This window comes from Medicago truncatula, chromosome 2 (genome assembly GCF_003473485.1).
Source record: "Medicago truncatula cultivar Jemalong A17 chromosome 2, MtrunA17r5.0-ANR, whole genome shotgun sequence".
Lineage (NCBI taxonomy): Eukaryota > Viridiplantae > Streptophyta > Magnoliopsida > Fabales > Fabaceae > Medicago > Medicago truncatula.
Window position 1 is genome coordinate 7,865,513 of NC_053043.1, and position 21,173 is coordinate 7,886,685.

At 32.5% G+C, this 21,173-nt stretch overlaps 2 protein-coding genes across 4 annotated transcripts; one reads left to right on the forward strand and one right to left on the reverse strand.

The window, feature by feature from the left end:
* Window positions 1-130: 130 nt before the first annotated feature.
* On the reverse strand, window positions 131-5,765 carry LOC25486107 (ATP-dependent (S)-NAD(P)H-hydrate dehydratase). Of its 3 annotated transcripts, none has more exons than XM_013607302.3 (12): window positions 5,505-5,765; window positions 4,935-5,124; window positions 4,288-4,364; window positions 4,080-4,189; window positions 3,875-3,989; window positions 3,713-3,775; window positions 3,470-3,633; window positions 2,608-2,669; window positions 1,627-1,693; window positions 718-783; window positions 506-634; window positions 131-418 (listed from the first exon to the last, which is right to left on the reverse strand). In XM_013607302.3, exons 1-12 carry the CDS (start codon window positions 5,586-5,588, stop codon window positions 379-381), a joined length of 1,167 nt encoding a protein of 388 aa, XP_013462756.1. In that variant the 5' UTR covers window positions 5,589-5,765; the 3' UTR covers window positions 131-378. The 3 variants fall into 3 exon arrangements, with proteins under 3 accessions (XP_013462756.1, XP_024633223.1, XP_039686258.1); XM_024777455.2 differs by having other exon boundaries at window positions 4,935-5,089; window positions 5,505-5,657; XM_039830324.1 differs by having other exon boundaries at window positions 4,935-5,197; window positions 5,505-5,628.
* A 5,440-nt stretch (window positions 5,766-11,205) lies between these two features.
* LOC25486110 (protein trichome birefringence-like 10) lies at window positions 11,206-15,404 on the forward strand. Its single transcript, XM_039830325.1, has 4 exons — window positions 11,206-11,982; window positions 13,317-13,706; window positions 14,154-14,312; window positions 14,897-15,404. Exons 1-4 carry the CDS (start codon window positions 11,531-11,533, stop codon window positions 15,255-15,257), a joined length of 1,362 nt encoding a protein of 453 aa, XP_039686259.1. The 5' UTR covers window positions 11,206-11,530; the 3' UTR covers window positions 15,258-15,404.
* Window positions 15,405-21,173: the final 5,769 nt, after the last annotated feature.

Below are 21,173 nucleotides of genomic sequence, written 5' to 3' on the forward strand. Positions count from 1 at the left end.
GCTTGTACCATACACACTTGAAGTCTATGTACCCTATGTTTAGAAATTATCTAAGTTAACATGCAATGACCACACACATTGCGTATGTTATGGTTTATAGAAGGATGAAGCATGAATGCAATCCTGTTAATAAAAAAATAAAAAAGCATTTATTCTTTTGAGAGCATTTGTCACAATTTTATGGTCTTCCTAAATTGGCCATCATTCAAAAATTAAAGACATTCACATGTAATGACCATACAAACGTTACCTCAAACAAACAAAGACTTGAGTTGATGGATGTCACAAACAGCGTGACTGCCTTTATTAAATATAACAAACTATTTTTTAGGCAAATCATAGCAGTAACTCGACATGTTTTACACAAGTGTTTGGAGGTCACAAACTGCATGAACCGGCAGGACAAATATCTTCCAAACTGCAAGAAAGAATAGACGAGCTTATTCCTAACGCAGCTTGCTCATAATCAAACAAAATGTTTTTCAAATTTTCAATAATAAGCTACCTTTTCCCCAAGCATTCAATGATGTCACCGGTGACAGTTGATCTTTTCTTATTTGAGAAAGCAAGGGAAGCTGCCTTCCTCATCATAGCAGAACCAGCAATGGATCCCAATACTGCTGGATTTTTAGAACTGGAACAAAAATATAACTATTAAGGATATAACTGATATTCAAAGATGATATAACATAACTAAGAAAACTAGAAAACGTTAACCTGAGATATGAATCTGGACCAGCAGCTTCAATATGTTGGCGTGCCCACGACAAAAAGACAGCAACACTGTATCATTTAAAATAAACATATGACACTAATACTTAACTGACATTTATTTTTTATTTTCTACTAATCACTATTCTTTTGTCTTAACTCTCAGAGACTCTCAAGAGAAACGAGCTTTGGTAATCAAGAGTTTGACCGGGAGATACATAAAGTTTGGTAAACTATTGTTTCATTTAAGGATCGAGCTCAAGTACTAAATGAACGGTTTGACCTTAAATGAAACACATTAGTTACTTGCACTCAACCACTAGATTTAATGAATACTAATTGCTTTGCTTTAACAGTATTATAGGTCCTCTTTCGAATAGCCAAGGATGGAATAAGTGAAAACTGCAGGATGAAATACTCCACATTTCGCAGACAAAAAATGTCCACAAGGTCAGTAGACTCAGTGAGTTAGCGGAACTGTAGAAGCTTAACAACTTTAATTACTTTAAAGCAACTATTGGTCAAACTCATGAAAAGACCACAAAGACAGTGATTGTATGATTTGCTTCTCGCTTTCAATGAATCAAAAGATACAAACACAACAAACAAGAAATGAATGAGTAATTTCTCTCTTTTCTATTTTCTTTTCAGGGATGAAGCCTTTAAAATTTCTTCTGATTTTTCTAGACATCTTCAGACTGTTTCTTGAATGCACTTATAGATAAAGTGACAAACTAACAAGGGAAGGGTAAGATAAATCAATGATAAAAATAAAGAGAACTCTGTGTGACATAAAGAAGAGCAAGATTAATGAGAACTCCATATGACATAAAGAAGAGGAATTTAAGCATACTGCATCATAAAGTTTCCTGGAAGGAATTTCACAAATACAATGCAAAAAAAAATATGACTTGCCTTCCAGAAAGGATATCGCCTTGGCCACCACAGCGTCTAGGAGAACCATAGATGCTAACTGATTTGACTGCACAAATAACAGAACCAAATCAAATGGTTTCCAAACATCTATGGATCACTTTAATATACATTCCCTATAAGCCCCTTGCCAAGTATTTAAAAGTCTCTAATCTATATCATAAAATATATGTCATGCTTCATCGACCATTGTTGTCTGTTTCAATTTCCATAATGTAAAGCCCCTATTCCATAGACTAATCTCAGAAAAGACAATTATAGGCCCATTTGTTTAAACATCAACCAAAAAGTAATTTTAAGGTTGTCTAAAATATAAACAAGATTTTGTGTAAAAGAGGCCATTGTTCATTTATTTATTTATTTTGAAGAAGCTAAATTAGCCACTTAAATTGGCACTGGAGAGAATCGAATCTGAGATCTCGAGGAGGAGCACACTCCCAAGTCCCAAGCCAATACCACCAGGACAACCCAAGTGGGTTTTATTTTTTTAATTTTTATTTTTATTTTAGCAGAATTGTTCATTTGGTTATAATTTAAAATTTTCCCCGCATAACATTCTCTCATTTTATGCAATTGTTTTTTTTTTCTTCAAAAGCTATTCAAAGTAGCTTCATAGCACAACCACAAATACGACATTTTTAGATTTATTTTTCTTTTCAAAATCTTATCCAGACCATATAAGTTTTCAAGAGTTTTTTTTCTTCAATAAAAATGGTCAATGAAATGCAATCATTTGTAAGTTTCAGATAGATTGATTATCTTGTATATTACAACATGTCATACGGCCACTGACAACTTTAATATGGCATGTGGCATGAACATTACATTCTTGATTGGAATTGAAAATGTGCCGATCAAGTGAAAGATGGAAGAACAAGGAAATGACATTCATTATCCCACCCACCCAAACTAAGAAACTCGACAAGAAGGAAAACCGGGATCTTATATTTATCGAAGATCTACCTGTGTCACCATCGCTTATAAGATCGGATTTTCCTTTTCTTAGGATAGTAACACCACCAATTCTGCAAAAAGCAATCCACAACTGTCATTAATATTCTGTACTTAGCATCAGGGAGCAATGAGAAATCACTCAAACGTATCTGTAATCCAATCAAACAACTTATCATACTGTAGTTCTTTCTGTTGTGAAAGCTGTTAATTTTCTTTTAGCAAGAAATCGAAGGATCATAATCTGCCACTTATCACTAAAGTACTCCCTACGTTTCAAAATACATGTCGCATTTTTGCAATGTGCACTATTCACATGACTTACTTTGACCCTACTTTTTAACTAATATATAAATACAAATGTTAGCATGTAAGATGTTGTTTGATTTGTCTCGGCAAATATTTTCAAAATATTAAATTTTTATAATTTTTTACTTTAGATAATTAAAGATATTAACGGTCAAAGTTGTGCATAGGCATGTGTGAAGTGGTTGACAACGACATGTATTTTGAAAGGGAGGGAGTATTTTTTTAAGACTTTCATGGTCCAAACGTGAACATAAAATTGAACATTTATAATATGACTCATTTTCCAGCTTAGTCCTTGAAAATTGTCAATTGACTGGAGTGAGCACTACACTATAATGCTGATTAGATGAAACTACCATTAGCCAATTATATTTCATAATATTGAATGCAGCGGAAGAGGAACTGGTTTAAATCACAATCCATATAGATAGCATGCTTTTTATGATTTACGCAAGTTAGGATGCTGAGAAAGCATGTGGTTACAGTGAAGAACCGACTATCCTAAACAGAAACAGATCTCAGAAATAGCAAACAACAAATAGAACAGCCAAAATGAGGAACTTACTGTTTGGAAAGAGTAAGCACTTGCTCAACAGGATCTTCGTTATTTACTTCAGAACTCAGTACTTTCTGTACAAGTCGCTTATATTCATTGACATTTGGGGTTAGAACAGCTAATGCATAGCCACTAACAAGTTCAAGATGATTTGTAACAAGAAAAAGTCCATCCTGAAATATGCCGAAACAGTAAGCAATAAACTCATGTTAATTAGACTACAACAAGATGTCCAAACCTCAACATACATACCCCATCTATCACAATTGGGATGTTTGACTTTCTTGCATGTCTTATGATTTCACTCACACAGTCCTGATAACATTGTGAAAAATGTAAGATAAGTAAGCAATTTCCAAGTGTATAAAACTGGGATCTAATGATTCAAGCGAAGCTTATGAAGAGATAGCATACTAGAAGAAATGGGTCTCTTCCAAGGCCTGGACCAATGACTAGACAGTCAAACCTTTCTAACCATTTGCCAACTTCAGCAAGAACCTTGCTTGATATGTTTTTCTTGTCCTCCTCCCTGAAATTAGTCTCTCGCTAAAAACGACATTCACTAGGTATATCTTTTAAATGTGCACTCAGAAAGATGAAGAGTGCATGGAAGTCGTACCTGACACTATACGATTCTTCCAAAACAGGGTGCACAATCAACTCAGAACTGTAGCTTTTGATGACAGGAGCAGCATCTTTTGTACAGAATACATGGGACAAATCTGCACCCTGCATGGATGGAAAAATAGTTAGTAATAATGATTTCATTCAAGAGGAATAGGTACTGTAACTTTGAAAAAGTAAAAAGAAAGAGTACAAGTACTAACAATTTTTAAGGCTGAAATAGCAGCAAAGTATGGAGCACCTGTATATTCACGACACCCTCCGATAACAGCTATGTTCCCTGATTTGAAACATAATTGTAAGAAGAAAAAAAAAAGTTAGATATTTCTAATTCTCTATCAAGACACTGAGACAGACACAAAATACATATAAGTTATACAAAGTTAATCCTTAAGAGTTAAGACATAATTGACAACATATTACTTTCTTAATTTTCTATGATAAATAACTCGCCACAGCCTTGGTAGGGCTCCAATTGTCAAATGAAATGAATTACGGAAAAAAAATCCAATACAGAAACTTGCTACGGTTGGCATATTTGCAATAATCAACGAACTTTTTAGATAGAAAATTCCAATACAGAAACTTGCTATGGTTGCACATCGCAATCGTTGATATTACGGAAAATCACAGTCAATTGCGCCCTTAATCATGGTTGCATTGAGGTTTCACCAACATAAAAAAAAAAAAAAAAAAAAACTGCAGCCCAGATTGAGGTTGCATTGTGATTATAATTAACACCATAGCTACTATGAAAAGGCTAGCACACATGGAATGACAGAAAGAAGGCACATCATCATCACCACTTATTGAAAAAAATTGAAGATATGGATTTGCAAGAATTGTGTACCTGCCTGTCCTTTATGTCTGCTTCGATCTAGGACAGGAGTAATTTCTCTAATAACCCTCTCAGCATCAACCTCAACAGACTGCATTTTTCCAGAACTACAATTGGTATGATAATCAATGCTACCTCCAAGAGATCTTATCAAAAACCGCTGTCTTCTGAAAACAGGCGAAGAAGCCAGTCGCATACAATTCTTTGCACAATACAACAAGGGTAACTGAGAATTCATGACCACATGTTTCATTAACATGACCAAACAGCAACCCCCTATTCACAAACCCAAACATGAATACCTTAAAAACAAAAACCCCCGATTCTAATGTCAATTATTTTTTTAGAGGACATAACACACCAACACAACCATGAATTCACACAAACAAAAAAATAAACCTATTCATAAACCCAAACATGAATATTGAATACCTTAAAAAACACAAATCCCCCATTTCTTTATAACCAAATTTTCATAAAAAAATACATATAAAAACACAAACTTTTCAGAAAACAAAGCACACCAACACAACATTTGAATAAAGGGCACAAATAAATTAACAAAAAAATTGATTATAGTACCTGACAAAACAAAATTACTTTAGCCCAGAAAGGTACTAAGCTCAGAAAAAATTTATTATGGTGAGAAAGCTTCACTCTTTTCATGTTTTTTTTTTTATGACACGTGACATGCACGTGTTACCAATTTTGATTATTTTGAAAACGACGTCGTTTTAAGTTTTCACAGTTTCTAGTATTATATATACACTAGTATCAAAATTCAACTCAATTCACATTCAAATTCATTCAAAGAAACGAAAGTTGAAGTCTTTTGTGATTGTTGATTGTTGAATTGAAGAGGGTATGGCTCAGATTCCGAAATCAGATATGAAGATGAATGCAATTAGGTCAGGGATAGTGGTTTTGGGAGCATTAGCGTTTGGTTATTTGAGTTTTCGAATTGGTTTCAAGCCTTATTTGGAGAAAGCTCAAGTTCAACAGCAGCAGCAGCAAAATGAGGTTCAGGAATGTCGTGATTCTGATTCTGACCCATCTTCTGATTTCAAGGAATCTATCTCTTTCCCTGAACGTGGTTAATAAAAAAAAACACTTTTTTTTCTTTCTTTCTCTGTTTTGAGAATTTAACCAGTTAGTTTCACTCTTTTGATTTAGCTGTTTTATTTCATTTGAGCTTCTTATAGTTTAGCATTGAAGTGATCGTGTTTGTATTTTGTTAAAAAAAAAAAATGTATTTTCAATCATGTATTTTCAAATTTCAATGATGTTAAGTTCTGTGCACACCAATTATTTGGTGATATGCTTGCTTATATGTTGATACCAGTTTCAATGGTTTGATTTTAGCTTTGATCTGTCATAATGGATGGGTAAACATTGATATTTTTTTTTTGTTAGTTTCTGTCTTATGCTGGTTAAGCATTGATTGGTGTACTTGCTTCTATCGGATTAAGCGTGTCCTGATGTCGGATACGTGTTGTGTCCAACACGACACCAACGTATATGATTATATTGAATTATGTCATCTTTTCAAACTATTATCGGTGTTGGTATGTCTTTATCATGTTTGGTGTCTGAGTACATGCTTCGTAGCTTCTATCAAGTGGTTAAGCATTATGATTTATGACTTTGATATGTTGGCTTATACTACCTTCATGGCATTTTTAGCTGATGTATTTCTATCACATTTCTCTTTGTTTTGATATGTTTAGCTGGAAGTGTTAGGAACACTTTCTGGCTAGTTGGTTAATTACTAGTAACAGTTAGCTTATATAAAGGCTTGATATTACTCTTTGTAATCACTTCACTCATTTTAATAATATTTTTTAATTTAGTTTCATTCATTTCTCACTACCATGAGCTCTATCAAGATTCTTAATATGAGATGAGATTTTAGATAATCTTTATCTACTTTCTACATGAAAATACTACTTTTGAATATTATTGAGGGTTTTGTGGAGACAAAATTTGATTTTAATTAAAAGTAGGTTGAATGAAAAATGATTTATGTTTGAATACAATTTTAAACTATATAACCTAAATATGTCAAAATCAACTGTGTCTGAAATCGCCACCAGTAGAAATGGATCCTCATGTCACATTTTCATGTAACATGATGGTATGAAAACTTTTTTTATCTTTCTCGTATGAAACATTAAATAGTTTGTGAAAGCCTACGAAAGAGAAACATAAACAAACATGACAAGAAAGTGGCAGGTGACCTGTTGGATGATGCAATATAGCAACATCAGCTCATTTCTTAGTTGATTTTTATGCAACTGAACTCACTTGACATTATAAATCAGCTCTGCTTCATTCTTCCACACCATTATTTCTCTGTTTCCAAATACTCCAAATCAAGACTGAAAATAAAGAGGCTTGCTCTTGATTTAGCCCCTGTAGAATAGAAAAGAACGAATCTGCCCCACCCTATGACAAACCTGAGAAGCATTGTTGCAGAAACCGAACAGATGAAGGTTGTCTTCTAAATCATTGGCACAAAGAACATGATGGCTTAGACAATTAACACCCGTTTACAGTTCCATAATAAGATGTCGTGGCTTGATCCTACGCATCACTTGTAACCTTCACGAACGGCAAACCTTGCACTCCAGCCACTCCCAATGCTTCTCCGACAAGTATTTATTTTTGAAAAGACTAGGGATTAAATTACCCGGATTCGTCAAAAACTACCATGCTTGCGTTTACTACGCATTGCATGATTAAAAGCCTAAATTCTTTTAAAACGCATTTCGGCAACATTTTTGTGCATAGCCAATTGATCCCATGAAAACCAATGAATAACTTTAAATTGCGCCTTGTGATAACCTCACACTGTTTTCTCAATTTCGTCGCTAAGAGACTGCATAGTATCATAATATAAAAGGGAATAATTTGCAATGCGGAATTAATCATTACCTCTCTACCTACCTAAGAGATGAGACACACTACTAACTTTCTTCGAAACTTTATCCTTGATGAATTTGAAGTTGATTTTATACTCCTCCCAACCATTGAGGGTAACCCAAGATATTTACTAGTACCTAACACTTGTTGCATATCCCAAATTATTTGCAACTAAATTCTTAACATTGGTGGACACATTTCTATTATAGTAGATTTCAGACTTTTGCAAATTAATCATTTGACCCAAAGCGTCTTCGTAAATGGATATAATATGTTTCATCGCAAGAGCTACACTATCAGATGCTTGGAAATAGTAAGAGTCAATCATCAACAAAATGAAGATGTGAAATAATCGAAGCATTCTTGTATATTTTGGCTCCATGAATATCACCTATACTTTATGCTTTTCTAATAAGTGTTGATGATTCCGGTCAATTTGATCGTAGACTATGCTAATATCAAGCTTTAAAGCCACATCTCTTGTTTTACACGGTCATGGATTTCATACAAAGAAAAATTTATATGGTTTCCATAACACCATCAAGAATAGATCTTCCTAAAACAAAAGTCGATTAGTTGTTAGAGATACATTTATCAAATACTTATTTCAACCTAATAGCAAGAACTTTAGGAACAATGGTAGACAAGTTGTTACAAAGAGCAATAGTTTTCCAGTCCTTGATAGTTATTTCGATCTCGCCTTTAGGTATCCAGGCAAAATTTGTTGTATAATTGTATTCAAGATGGAAAGAAAAGTACTAGACTCTAACCAAAGGCAACCTATTACAAATATTTCATGACCACACATAGAGTGTTGATAAAAACCCGGATTTGGACACATCAACCTGTATAGAATTCATCAAAACGAATACGAGCAGTCAAAACTTCATTGTCATAATTTGTTATAGAAGGTGGCATTGCATTTACGACCAAATCATGCGAGCTATGCTTCGCTTCTTTTGGAATAAAATCTGCAAAGTAGTATTGAGCAATGTTAATAGCATCAGCAGATCTACACATCACTCCATTCTCATCATCTAGAAAATGAATTTGGTTGACTTTCCTCATTAGAAGTTGCAGCCACATGAAAGAATATTGTATTCGAATCACCTTTGTCTTCAGAACATATCATCTTTTACTAGTAGAGTAGCAATATGTTTCTTCAATGCATTAAAATAATTCACATTTGATGCATCTACCTGAGAACGAGTGTGCGCAATTTGTTTTTGAAGCTTCTTAAAATTCTCTTTACTTCATTGCTGCATGTTTCATGCACAATTATGAAGCTTGGATATAATTTGTCTTCACAAGAAGATTTCCAGCAATTACAGATAAAGTGATCAAAATTAGGCTCGACTAATTAACCAAACATTTTCTTTTGACTGGAGCTGATATCTAGCTTCTTTTTTTTTTTTGACATTTTTTCTATTGCAATTTGAATTCGTCTTTCTTATCTTTTTTTTTTTTTTTTTTTTTTTTTACAAAAATTAATCTTAATTCAATAATTTTCTTCTTCAATTTATATTCGTTTATAATTTTAGTTTAGTTGTATGTAATACTTAGTTCAATTGATAAATATTGATTTTGTTAGATTAAAAACTTTTACCTGAGTTTGAACCGGTATTTTGCCCTTATTCGACTGAGGCTGATATCCAACTAGTTGGAAAATTTGTCATTTTGTTAATTGCAATTGGAATCCAAGTTATCTTATCTTATCTTAATACAATCATTTTCTTCTTCAACTTATCTTTTTTTTTGTTTTTTTTTCTTATACTCTATTTTAGAATTTTTTTTAATTATTAGTAAGACTTAGTTCAATTGTCGAATGTAACTATTGTTAGGTTGAAACATTCACCTGATTTTAATTATATCAGGCTTTAAATAATCAACTAAACGTTCTCGTGAGTCTAGTTTAATTTGTAGAGATATATACTAAGATCAGGATTTAAATCTTGAATACTTCATTTATTCACTTTAAAAAGGTGAGTTTCTAATCACTAGATCCTGTGAAGCCCGGATACGAGATACGATACGAATACGATACTGCACCGATACGGGAAAATTTCAAAAATCAAGATACGATACGACTGAGATACGTTAATAAAAAAAATCATATAATTAAATGTACTATATAATTATAACCATTTTTTTATTATGCAAGTATATTAACAAACACAAGAAACCAGGCTCGTAGCACATTAATATAAATATAATATTGACGATTAAGAGAGTGGTCATTAGGTAATTACATACGCAATATATACCAAAAAGAGCACCAGCAATGTTATACATCAATGCTACACTATATTCAAAAGGAATTTGTTAGTGTTATACTATATCGATCCAAAAAAGAATCACTATATCCAAAAAAAGAACACATCAGTACTAAGAGTTAACACTAACAAGTAACTAACGTTTATAATGTTTTTATTCTTATTTTTTACACAAAAAAAAAACAGAAATCAAAATAATATAAAAAACACAAGTATCCGTGCGTATCGGGATGTATCGGAAAGTATCGGATAGTTATTTTTTAAAAAAATAAAATTTAATATTTGGATACTTTCCGGATACGTATCGGGAAGTATCGAACAGGTATCGGTACAAGATACGCAGGGGATACGATACGTCATCCATTTTGAAGTATCGGGGCTTCACAGACTAGATCACTTGAAAAAATAATAATCAACAAAGCTAAAAAAAAAACTCAATTTCATTGGAATTAATTTGTTTTAAAAACTTTTGAAAATAATTTTTTTTTTGAAAAAAAACTTTTGAAAATAATTAAAGCATTTCTTTAGGGGAGAAACTTATCAGGAAAATAAATAACTAATGTTTGAGTTTCTGATTAGAAAAAGTTTAATATTTTTTAAACAAACATAAATGTAAATTTCTTCTTAAAAGAATATAAGATAATGTAACAAAAAATATATAAGATAAACTCTCTTTTTTTTAGGGGAAGATAAACTCTTAATAGTGAAGATGAAAAATTTTCGAAAAATTAAAAGTTGAATAAATTTTATATGACTAAAACAAAAAGTTAACATATTTACGGAGAAAAATATATTTAATCCTATATTTTTTTTTTTACAATGTATAGATTAATAGGACAAAAATATCCAACCACATATACGTGGTGGCGGTGTGGAGTTTGCCGTTAAAATGAAGCCACTGACCCACCTTCCATATATATATTTCAGCGCGTGCCATACCACGTTCCAATCACAAACCAAGTTCCCCCACTCTCTTCATAACAACGTGGGCCACGTCTCTTCCCACCCTTCCATTCTTTTCCTTCCAATTTCAAAAAAAAACACCCTTATGTTTTCCATATCATCATCATATATTAATTTAAATGATATGATATCACAAGCATATAAAGTAACGTGACATTAATCATTATATAACATGAAGTCCTATTGAATGCTCCCTTGCTTGTTCAACACCCATATATCTCTCTTTTCCCTTTTGGCTTATCATTCACGATATTTACTAAATTCATCTATCAACCAAAATATTATAATAGTGCTTCAATTTCATTGGGGCACATGAAAAAGTGCCATATATTGCTTACATGCCACCCTTCTTCACAAAACTTTGTCATTCATATTCCTATTCCACTCGTCGCAACCGTCACCGTTAAATTAATTGATACTTACAAATTATTGTATAGCTCTATAAATTGAATGTCTTCTACTAAGAATAAAAATTCTTCAAACCAACACGTGGTGGAACAAGACATGGTATTGTTTGAAACATTAAGGAAGGTGAAGCGTTTAAGGTTGTTTGAACCGTCTTTGGTTGTTGTTGGATTTTTCCTAGTACTTGTTTTTACTACATGCTGTTTCTTCTACTTGGATTTTAGAGAAGTTGATGGTAAATTTGGTATTATTTCTGGTCAATTCAAGAGGTTTACTTGGTCAAAGGAACAAGAACATAGTAGAGTTGAGTTTCTTGATGAAAAAGGTGATGCGTGTGATTTATTTGAAGGAAATTGGGTTTGGGATGAAAGGTATCCATTGTATCAATCAAAAGATTGCAAGTTTCTTGATTTAGGATTTAGGTGTTCTGAGAATGGAAGACCTGATTTGTTCTACACAAAGTGGAGATGGCAACCAAATGATTGTAACTTGCCCAGGTACAATGCTAACCTGATTCTATGTTTTCACCTTATGTACGTTTGTATTAAAAAATTGATTAAGAAAAACTATTGAGATATGACAAAACTAAAACCATTAGTCATTGTTTTTATCACAAGTTTTGTATGTATCTGGGATTCATTGGTGTCAAAATTGAGGCATGTAAGTCACTATTGTCATGAGATGAAAATGGAATGATTCTTAGTTTAAGCGTGTTAATAACAATTGTGGTTGGGACTAGTGGGTTATACTCAAATAATGTGAGGAATCAATATTCGAATTTTGGCTGAAGATGTATTTATATTTAGTGTCTGACACGCTTCGAATATAATTATTTAAAGATTTGATGCAAATGTTAAGTTGAACTTGAGAGCGACCTTAAAATGGTCATAGTGTATAACAAACTTTGAAATGGATTTACACTTTGTCTTGGCATATTGAGAGTGACCTTTGGATTGGGTGGCAATTGCCAATTGCCATATTATTGATACGGACGAGGGATTGAAAATTCATGATAAGTTTGTGCAATTCTATTTGTCCATGTAAAACAATTTGACCATTTATTAGCCATTTTACATCATTTTCAAGTCTATTAAATTAATTTATCTCTACCTTATATTGGACTTGTAAACGATACGATCCTTTATTGGACAATATAATTTATCAGTAAATGAGGTTATCTTTTTTCGTAAAAAAACTTGAATTGTTACCTAGTTTTGACCATTTCGTATCTCAAAAGTTTTACAACACTCTCCCACATACAAACAATTTAAGAGAGAGAAAAGCAAGTTTAATGTGATATATTGATAGTAATACGGTGAGAAAAAAGAGAAAAGGAGAAAACATGTTGAATGAGTGTTATAAAACAATTGGAATACAAACATCTTACGGTACTTCGTCCTGTGAACATTTCACGGGAGAGGAACCTAACCCATTATGGGAGGAGATCCTCTCCTGTGCATTTTTTGTCCAGTGAAATCCAAACCACACATTATTTATTACCACGTGCAGTTTTAATACAATAAAAATAAATATATGGTTTAAATATACACGGTACTTCGTCCTCTGAACATTTCACGGGAGAGGAACCTAACCCCTAAACTTTGGGTAGTAGCTTGTTTATCAACTTTGTATAGCTGATCAAATTACTTTTGTCGTATAATTTATTCACTAATCTCAATTTCATAACCATCATGTACAAAGTTTAATTTCTATATATAATGTAAGTGTAAAAATATATAGACAGTCATGTAAAGAATATGTTTTAATTTCATTTAATGAGTTTAGATGATGTAAATTTCTAACTTTAGGCTTTTTCACCAATGAAAAACAGATTCAATGCAACAATGATGTTGGAAAAACTAAGAAACAAACGCATAGTGTTTGCTGGGGACTCAATTGGAAGAAACCAATGGGAATCACTACTATGCATGCTCTCTTCTGAAGTTCCTAACAAGGAATCAATCTATGAAGTAAATGGTAGTCCAATTACAAAGCACAAAGGGTTCTTGGTGTTCAAATTCAAGGATTTTAACTGTACCATAGAATACTATAGAGCTCCATTTCTTGTGTTACAAAGCAGACCTCCTAAAGGAAGTGCTAAAAAGATTAGGACAACCATAAAACTGGATCAAATGGATTGGAACTCTTGGAAATGGAGAGATGCTGATGTTTTGGTTCTTAACACAGGACATTGGTGGAATAATGAGAAAACCATCAAATGGTATTCCAATCCTTCTTTAATTTTTAGGTTTGTTCATGCATTTGATTCCTGCAAATATAATGAACTTTAGTTTTAGTTCCTCAAAACTTTTTTTATCATGTGGCTGATGAAGATCCATCTAATGGATGACAAGACAAATTTAAATGATGTGGTTGTCAACACACTACGAGTTATTATTATTAGAAAAACAAAAACGTGCTAGGTCACATTGCCACTTGGCTTAATGTTCGCCCCATTGGTTTTTTTAAGTGTAAAAAAAATTGATTCATGTTGATGAAGTAAACACAAAAAATTATCCCGACTAAAATTAAAGTTTGCTTATTTGCAAGGACTAAATGAATAATCAAACCTTATTTTTATTACTCTAATTTATAATATGCGACCTATATGACATTTATCCATTTTTGTGTATGTAGAAAAGTTTGAAATTTTTTCATGATTGTCCAGGGGTTGTTATTTCCAAGAAGGTAAGGAAGTTAAGTTGGAAATGAAGGTAGAAGATGCATATAAGAGGTCTATTCACACAACATTGAATTGGATACAAGATACAATAAATCCTAACAAGACTCAAGTTTTCTTTCGTACTTATGCTCCTGTGCATTTCAGGTTTGTAATTTGTTTGACTAATGACTTCAATTTTCCTTAACTCTATTAGTATCACTTGTATTATTCTCCTAGATGTGAAATGTTCGACTATTCGGATGTCGTGCCATAAGAGATTCCAAGCATTTTCACGGTCATCAGTTTGAAAGTGTTGGATCAAAATCGAACGTCTCTAGTCACAAGCTAGCAAATCGACTTCAAAAGCAAACTCAAGATCAAAGTCGTTTGATCCAACAACTACAAACTTCTGAGTGCGTAAATGCATAAAATTTCTTATTGTAAGGATTAAAAAAAATGAACAAGTTGTAAGGATTAAAAATTGGACCAAACATGAGCTAAAGTTTGATACTTGATGATGACCCTCGGTTCATTATGGACTAGGGGGTCTAGAGGATGAATTAACATTTTTGAATAATTTTGAAAAACATTGGAGAAATGGAATTTTTTTATTAAAGTGACATTAATAATTATTTTATAATAAAGTCTAAAGGGATTTAAACTTCGTCGCTCGAAATTATAAAATCAAACTTTTACTATTGAGCTAACGTCTCATGGACAATTTTACTTATGTGACATGTATCATACAGAGGTGGAGATTGGAAAAAAGATGGAAACTGTCATTTGGAAACACTACCAGAGCTTGGGTCCTCAATGGTACCTAAAGATAACTGGTCACAGTTCAAAATTGCCAATTCTGCAATATTAAAACACACAAACACTTCTCAAGTTTTGAAGTTGAAGGTGTTAAATGTAACAAGGATGACAGGTCAGAGAAAAGATGGACATTCATCTAAATATTATTTGGGCCCTAATGAAAATCCACATCGTCAAGATTGTAGCCATTGGTGTCTTCCCGGTGTACCTGATACATGGAATGAGCTACTTTATGCATTGTTTCTCAAATATGAAACTTCTCATAATTGGAACATGCAACATACTACACACTGAGAATGTGATAGAAACCCAAAGTTTTTCCCATTGTGATTTAGATATGAAAAACAAGAACATAGTGTAGTTATCAAATTTTGTTATTAGTTGAATTGTGAATACACTCATGAATCATTATACAGATTAAAATTAGTGTTTTACTTTTTAGTAGTTTTAAAATATATATATATATATATATATATTTGTTAATCTACAGTTTCCAAAACACTCTATACTCTCATTTCATTTTATTTTCCTATGACCTGCATTTTGTTTTCAATTTTATCTATCCTTTTAAATGTTTATGTCTCTCTCTGTGTCTGTAAGGACATGTCCATATTGGTGGCTCCAAGGGTAGATCCAATGTGGCTTCAGGGGCTCAAACCCCTCTCCCTTTATTTTTAAGTGGCGTAAAGATGAGCACGTAATTCTCTTCTATCAGTATTTTTCTGTTGTATTTTTTTTTTTTTATATCAAAATGAAATGACAAAACAAAATTAAAACTGCAATATCAAGGGAGCAACTTCGAGAGCATCATCCAAAAGAGAATGATGCAGTCGAGGAAGGCAAAAAATTCAAGACTTTAGAGCATCTGAAGAAGAAGTAACATGCTTAGCAAATCATTCTGCACACTCATTACCTTGATGGAGAAGGGTATGATGAAAATTAACAATCCAATCTCAATTAGATTAAGAGTTACCCTTGAAAATATAATATATTAACTTTTGAGAATTTGAATGCACGACTTTTTATATGTTTATTTTTTTTAATAAGTTCGTTAACATGTGTTCTTGAGTGTACAAGTTAACGTTTATCAAAAAGTAATTAACACGTCTCCTCAGATAATTTTTAGAACCATGCTATATCCAGCGACAATTTGCTTGCCAAAACTTTGAAGAGAGACGTGGACAGGGACGGATGCACATACAAAGCCATGTTGGCTTGTGCCTACACTAACTTTGTAGAATTAATTTTTTTAGGTGGTAGTAATATAGTAATAGTTGAAATGTTGATCAAATGGCTCACACAAACCGCACAACACTTTTCTCTTGGCTCACACATATACACACACCTTGACACAACAACACAACCTTGTCAAGAATCAGATGTGAAATCGTTTGGGAAATGAATGGTTAAACAATTGTTTAGTTACTTATATAGAGAGATATATTTGTTGGTATTTAAAATGAGAAAATCATTCAATATTTCTAGAATATGGTGAATCGTAGAAGACAGTTATGATGTATATTTATACTTTCAAAAATGAAATATATATATATATATATATATATATATATATATATATATGTATGTATATATTTTTATTTAATGTTTCAAATTTATATATATGTGGTGCACCCACTTTTCAAAAATTTTGGATCCGTCATTGGATGTGGATGACAGATTGACCAATTAAAATACTTGATTTTGCACAATACATAGAAGAGAGATAAATGTCAACAGAAAAGAGAAAACATACACTCTTCGCGACACTCTCAGGATAAAACTTGTCGCGATACCATTTTTGTAATTTTAACATTGAGTTTCTTAACACATCTCACAATTTCAACTGATGCAAAAATTGCATCTCTTAGTTGTATGTGGCTCTGCCACTAGTTCCCGTATTTATTGTTAATTCTTTTTTTTTTTTATAAGAACCTCGTACGAGAGAAAACAACTATATTTGAGATTATTATTAGATTTATATTTAATTTATGTTATAACCTTTTCAAAACAACAACCCTGGCCATATATTTCTTCATGTGTCTTTGGACACTAGTTAAAAAAATTTAAACGTGAGAAATTTTTATTAAAAACAAGGCTAAAATATTGTTTTAGTCCCTGTAAATATGCCTCGTTTTGGTTTTAGTCCCTGGTAAAAAAAAATTGTTTTTGGTCCTGCAAAAATTTTTGTTTTTGAAAATAGTCCCTCCAGGGACTATTTTCAAAAACAAAAAATTTTGCAGGGACCTTTTTTAAAAACAAAATATTTTGCAGGGATCAAAAACTACAAAATTGGTTCAGTTATAATGTGACACGTATGCAAATCATCACAAAAGTGGGGTCAGAGACTATTTTCAAAAACAAAAAATTTTGCGGGGACCAAAAACAATTTTTTTTGACAGGGACTAAAACCAAAATGAGGCATATTTGCAGGGACTAAAATCATATTTTAGCCTAAAAACAAAAAGTTGTAGACTTTCAACAAGTTTTTTTTAGAGAAACTTTCAAAAAAGTTAATTATACAACTTTTTTACATTTATCAATACAATATTTTTATATTGGTTTTGTAAATAGTGCCCTTAATTCTCACGTACAGTAACAAATTAACATTTCTCATTCTTTTATAATAAATGTTAACTAGTGTCTTGTAACATTACTTAAGAAAGTCAATATAGTAAGAATATCTTACGATTTGGGTAGTTAAATCCTTAAAAGTGAAAAAATACATGTTTTAAAGTAAAATTTTCTTTTTTGTTTGATGGAACATATCGTCTTAGTATATGGAGGTTGGGTCTGTTGTAATTGTTGTGGATTTGAACTCAAATCTCACACCAATAAACTTATATGTGTAGAGCAAAGGAAAGTAGTAACCAATTTTCAAAGTAACTTCAAACAACAATAACAAGTCTAGATCTAATCTAGGAATCAAGTGAAAAAACACAAAATCGCAAGCAAAAGATAAAGAAAGAAGAGAAACAAACACACCAAGAAATATTTACCCAGTTCAGTCCAATTTGATATACTATGTGGAGAGATTAATCTCTCCAATCCACTATAAATGAGTTCTTACAAAGAGATACAAAAGAGTTACAAGAAATTAGCTTCAACAAGCTTCTAAAGAACAAACCCTAATTTCAACCTTTTTCTCAATCTCACCAATGAACAAGACACGCAATGATTTTCACCCACCTAAGGTGTTTACAAATGTTTCTCAACCCAATAGAACCTCTCAAGATTATCCTAATCAAAGACCCTCAACCCTAAAGTTACCTCCTTGATTTCTCAAGTTTTCTCTCTTGAAGGTCTTCTCAAAAAAGGAAGTGTGAAAGCGTAAATAGTACACTGTGTCAGACAAAATCGTTTCATGATTAAAAAATCTGCGCCACGATTATTGCGTACGACCCAAGGTACAACTGCCTTATCTAAAAATCGTGTCACGCCTACCTAAAATCGTGTCACGATTTTAGTCAGGAGAAACCAACCATTTTGCCAAAGAAATCGCAACACGCCAGCAAAATTGCTTTATGATTTTGAGCTTTTACAGATTCACACAAATTTGAAGTTAGTATTTGCACCAATATAGGGTTGTCTCTTCTTAAAAATATGAAGGTATTTCCATTCCGAAAAGAAGAAGAAAAAAACACGAGTAGCACGCCTCTTCCCACCATTCCTCTGCTCTCCTTCCAATTTCAATAACGTAATCTTCAGTTTTGTATGATTTAAATCACTCTTATTATAAAAGATTATGTATATCATATATAGACTATTAATCTAATATGAATGATATATCACATGTATATAAAGTATATATATATGACATTAATCATTATGAGTATAAAAAATATAACATGAAGCAAGTTGTTTGTTCAACTAGCATATAAATCTTTCTTTTTCCATTTTGGCTTAACATTCGTTAAATTGATCTATCAAGCAAAGATTAATTATAAAATGCTTCAATTTTATTGCGAAGCATGAAATGAAAAAGAGTCATATCTTGCCAAAAGTTCTTCAAAGCAACACGTTGCGGAAGACATGGTAATGTTTGAAACATTAAGGTTTGGCAACATGTTGTTTCTTCTACTTGGAGTTTAGAGAAGTTGTTGGCTTTTTCCTAGTTCTTGCCTTTACAACATGTTGTTTCTTCTACTTGGAGTTTAGAGAAGTTGATGGAAGGTTTGGCATTCCGGGTCAATTCGAGAGGTTGACTTTGTCAACGGAACATGGACATAGTAGAGTTGAGTTTCTTGGAGAAAAGGGTGGTGATTGTGATTTGTTTGAAGGAAATTGGGTTTGGGATGAAAGTTATCCATTGTATGCATCAAAAGATTGCAACTTTCCTGAGAATGGAAGACCTGATTTGTTCTACACAAAGTGGAGATGGCAACCAAATGATTGTAACTTGCCCAGGTACTAAGAAACTGTTTGTCAAGACTCAAGACTAATTTTTAAGTTTATAGTTTATAAGTTTGCATGATCAAAATAGACATGTTTGACCACAATTTCTTGTTACAAGTTTTATAACACTTTTTTACTAGCTTATGTTATTTTGTATGTGATCCCTTAAGTTAGTCTATTAAGTTCTTTTTTTTTTTTAATAAATTGGTTTTTTAAGTTAGAAAACATCTACACCGTGATCTTATTTTCATCAAACTCAGTTGAAAAATGTTTATGTGAGCACTTAATGTTAAGTTAGTATGTCTAAATTCATTGTTGTTAAAATAGAGTTCATATATGTATTATTCAGTCTTGATTTAAAATAAAATTGATCGACTACTTAATTTATAATAATCCAAAATAGTGATCAATTACTTCTTGTTGATGAAATACTGTAAAATCAAACTTGAATTCAAAAACAAGAAGATGAGAACAATTGGATACAATTGGATGTTATCACAAACAGAAAATGAGAACTATAACGACACAACTTGGGCTTGGATTTGGAGATTAAAAGTTCCGGAAAAATTCAAGTTTTTTGTCTGGCTTGCTTGTCACAACGCTGTCCCTACTTTGTCTTTACTCAACCGCAGGAACATGACCAATTCAGTCATCTGCAATAGGTGCGGTGACCACGAAGAGTCCTTTCTCCATTGCGTTCGGGACTGCAGATTTTCCACTATTATTTGGCATAAAATTGGCTTCACTAGTCCGTCATTCTTCTCGTCCTCTTCTGCTCTTGATTGGTTAAAAGAGGGAGTTGGCTGCCACCGTTCCACTATCTTCCTTGCGGGGTTATGGTGGACTTGGAGGCACCGCAATCTTATGTGTCTTAATAATGAAACTTGGTCAGTTTATCGCCTGAGTTCCACCATTAACAGCACAATAGAAATCATCTGTCGCTGCCTGCATAATGACGCTAGCACTTCTCCTCCAACAAGGCTGGTCCGTTGGAACAACGACAACCATGTCTGCACCATTCTCAATGTTGATGGTAGCTGTATTGGAGACCCAATTCGCACAGGTTTTGGAGGTGTTATCTGAAGCTATTCAGGAAGCTATGTCACTGGATTTTCGGGATTCATAAATAATCCCAACGACATCCTTTTTGCAGAACTGACGGCGATATATCAGAGGTTACAATTGGCAGTTAAATTAGATTTTGAGGAATTGGTTTGTTATTCTGACTCTCTGCTTGCGGTTAATCTCATCAAGGGAGACACTTCCTTCTATCATGTCTATGCTGTGCTCATTCAAAATATTAAGGACTTGCTGAATTCAAGAAATTACTCTATTCATCACTCGCTCAGAGAGGGTAATCATTGTGCGGACTTTATGGCGAAGCTAGGAGCTACAACAGATGTTGATTTAACTGTCTACTCATCTCCTCCTGAAGACATGCTGTCGCTGCTTTTGATAGATGAGATGGGAACTTTGTTCCTTAGGAACTAGCTGTTTCTGTTTCTGTTTTTTTTTTTTTTAGCCATGTAACCAAAAAAAACAAGAAGAAAATGTGAGTAAGTAATCATATTTGATGTCATAAGCTTTTGAACCTATCACCTCAATGTTAAAATGGATAAAAAAATATAATTATTATATGGCTTAAATGGTCAATTGGAAAGAAAAATAAAATTAAAAGACCAATTTATAAAAAATAAAATAAAAAAACTTAAAAGAACTAACCTGTTATAAATGTATAATTTAAAAGACCACTTTTGAATAATTACTACAAGTAGTATTTGGGATTATAACTTACCTTTTTCTCTCTAAATTTTACCC

Excerpts from the sequence above, each read along its gene's own strand:
- LOC25486107 (XM_013607302.3), bottom strand. The coding sequence starts at position 5,588 with ATGAAAAGAGTGAAGCTTTCTCACCATAATAAATTTTTTCTGAGCTTA. Across the intron at positions 784-1,626 it reads GGCGATATCCTTTCTGGAAG|TGTTGCTGTCTTTTTGTCGT; the intron begins GCAAGTCATATT and ends TAAATGATACAG. Across the intron at positions 419-505 it reads ATTGAATGCTTGGGGAAAAG|TTTGGAAGATATTTGTCCTG; the intron begins GTAGCTTATTAT and ends TCTTTCTTGCAG.
- LOC25486110 (XM_039830325.1), top strand. The coding sequence starts at position 11,531 with ATGTCTTCTACTAAGAATAAAAATTCTTCAAACCAACACGTGGTGGAA. Across the intron at positions 11,983-13,316 it reads AATGATTGTAACTTGCCCAG|ATTCAATGCAACAATGATGT; the intron begins GTACAATGCTAA and ends AATGAAAAACAG. Across the intron at positions 13,707-14,153 it reads AATGAGAAAACCATCAAATG|GGGTTGTTATTTCCAAGAAG; the intron begins GTATTCCAATCC and ends ATGATTGTCCAG.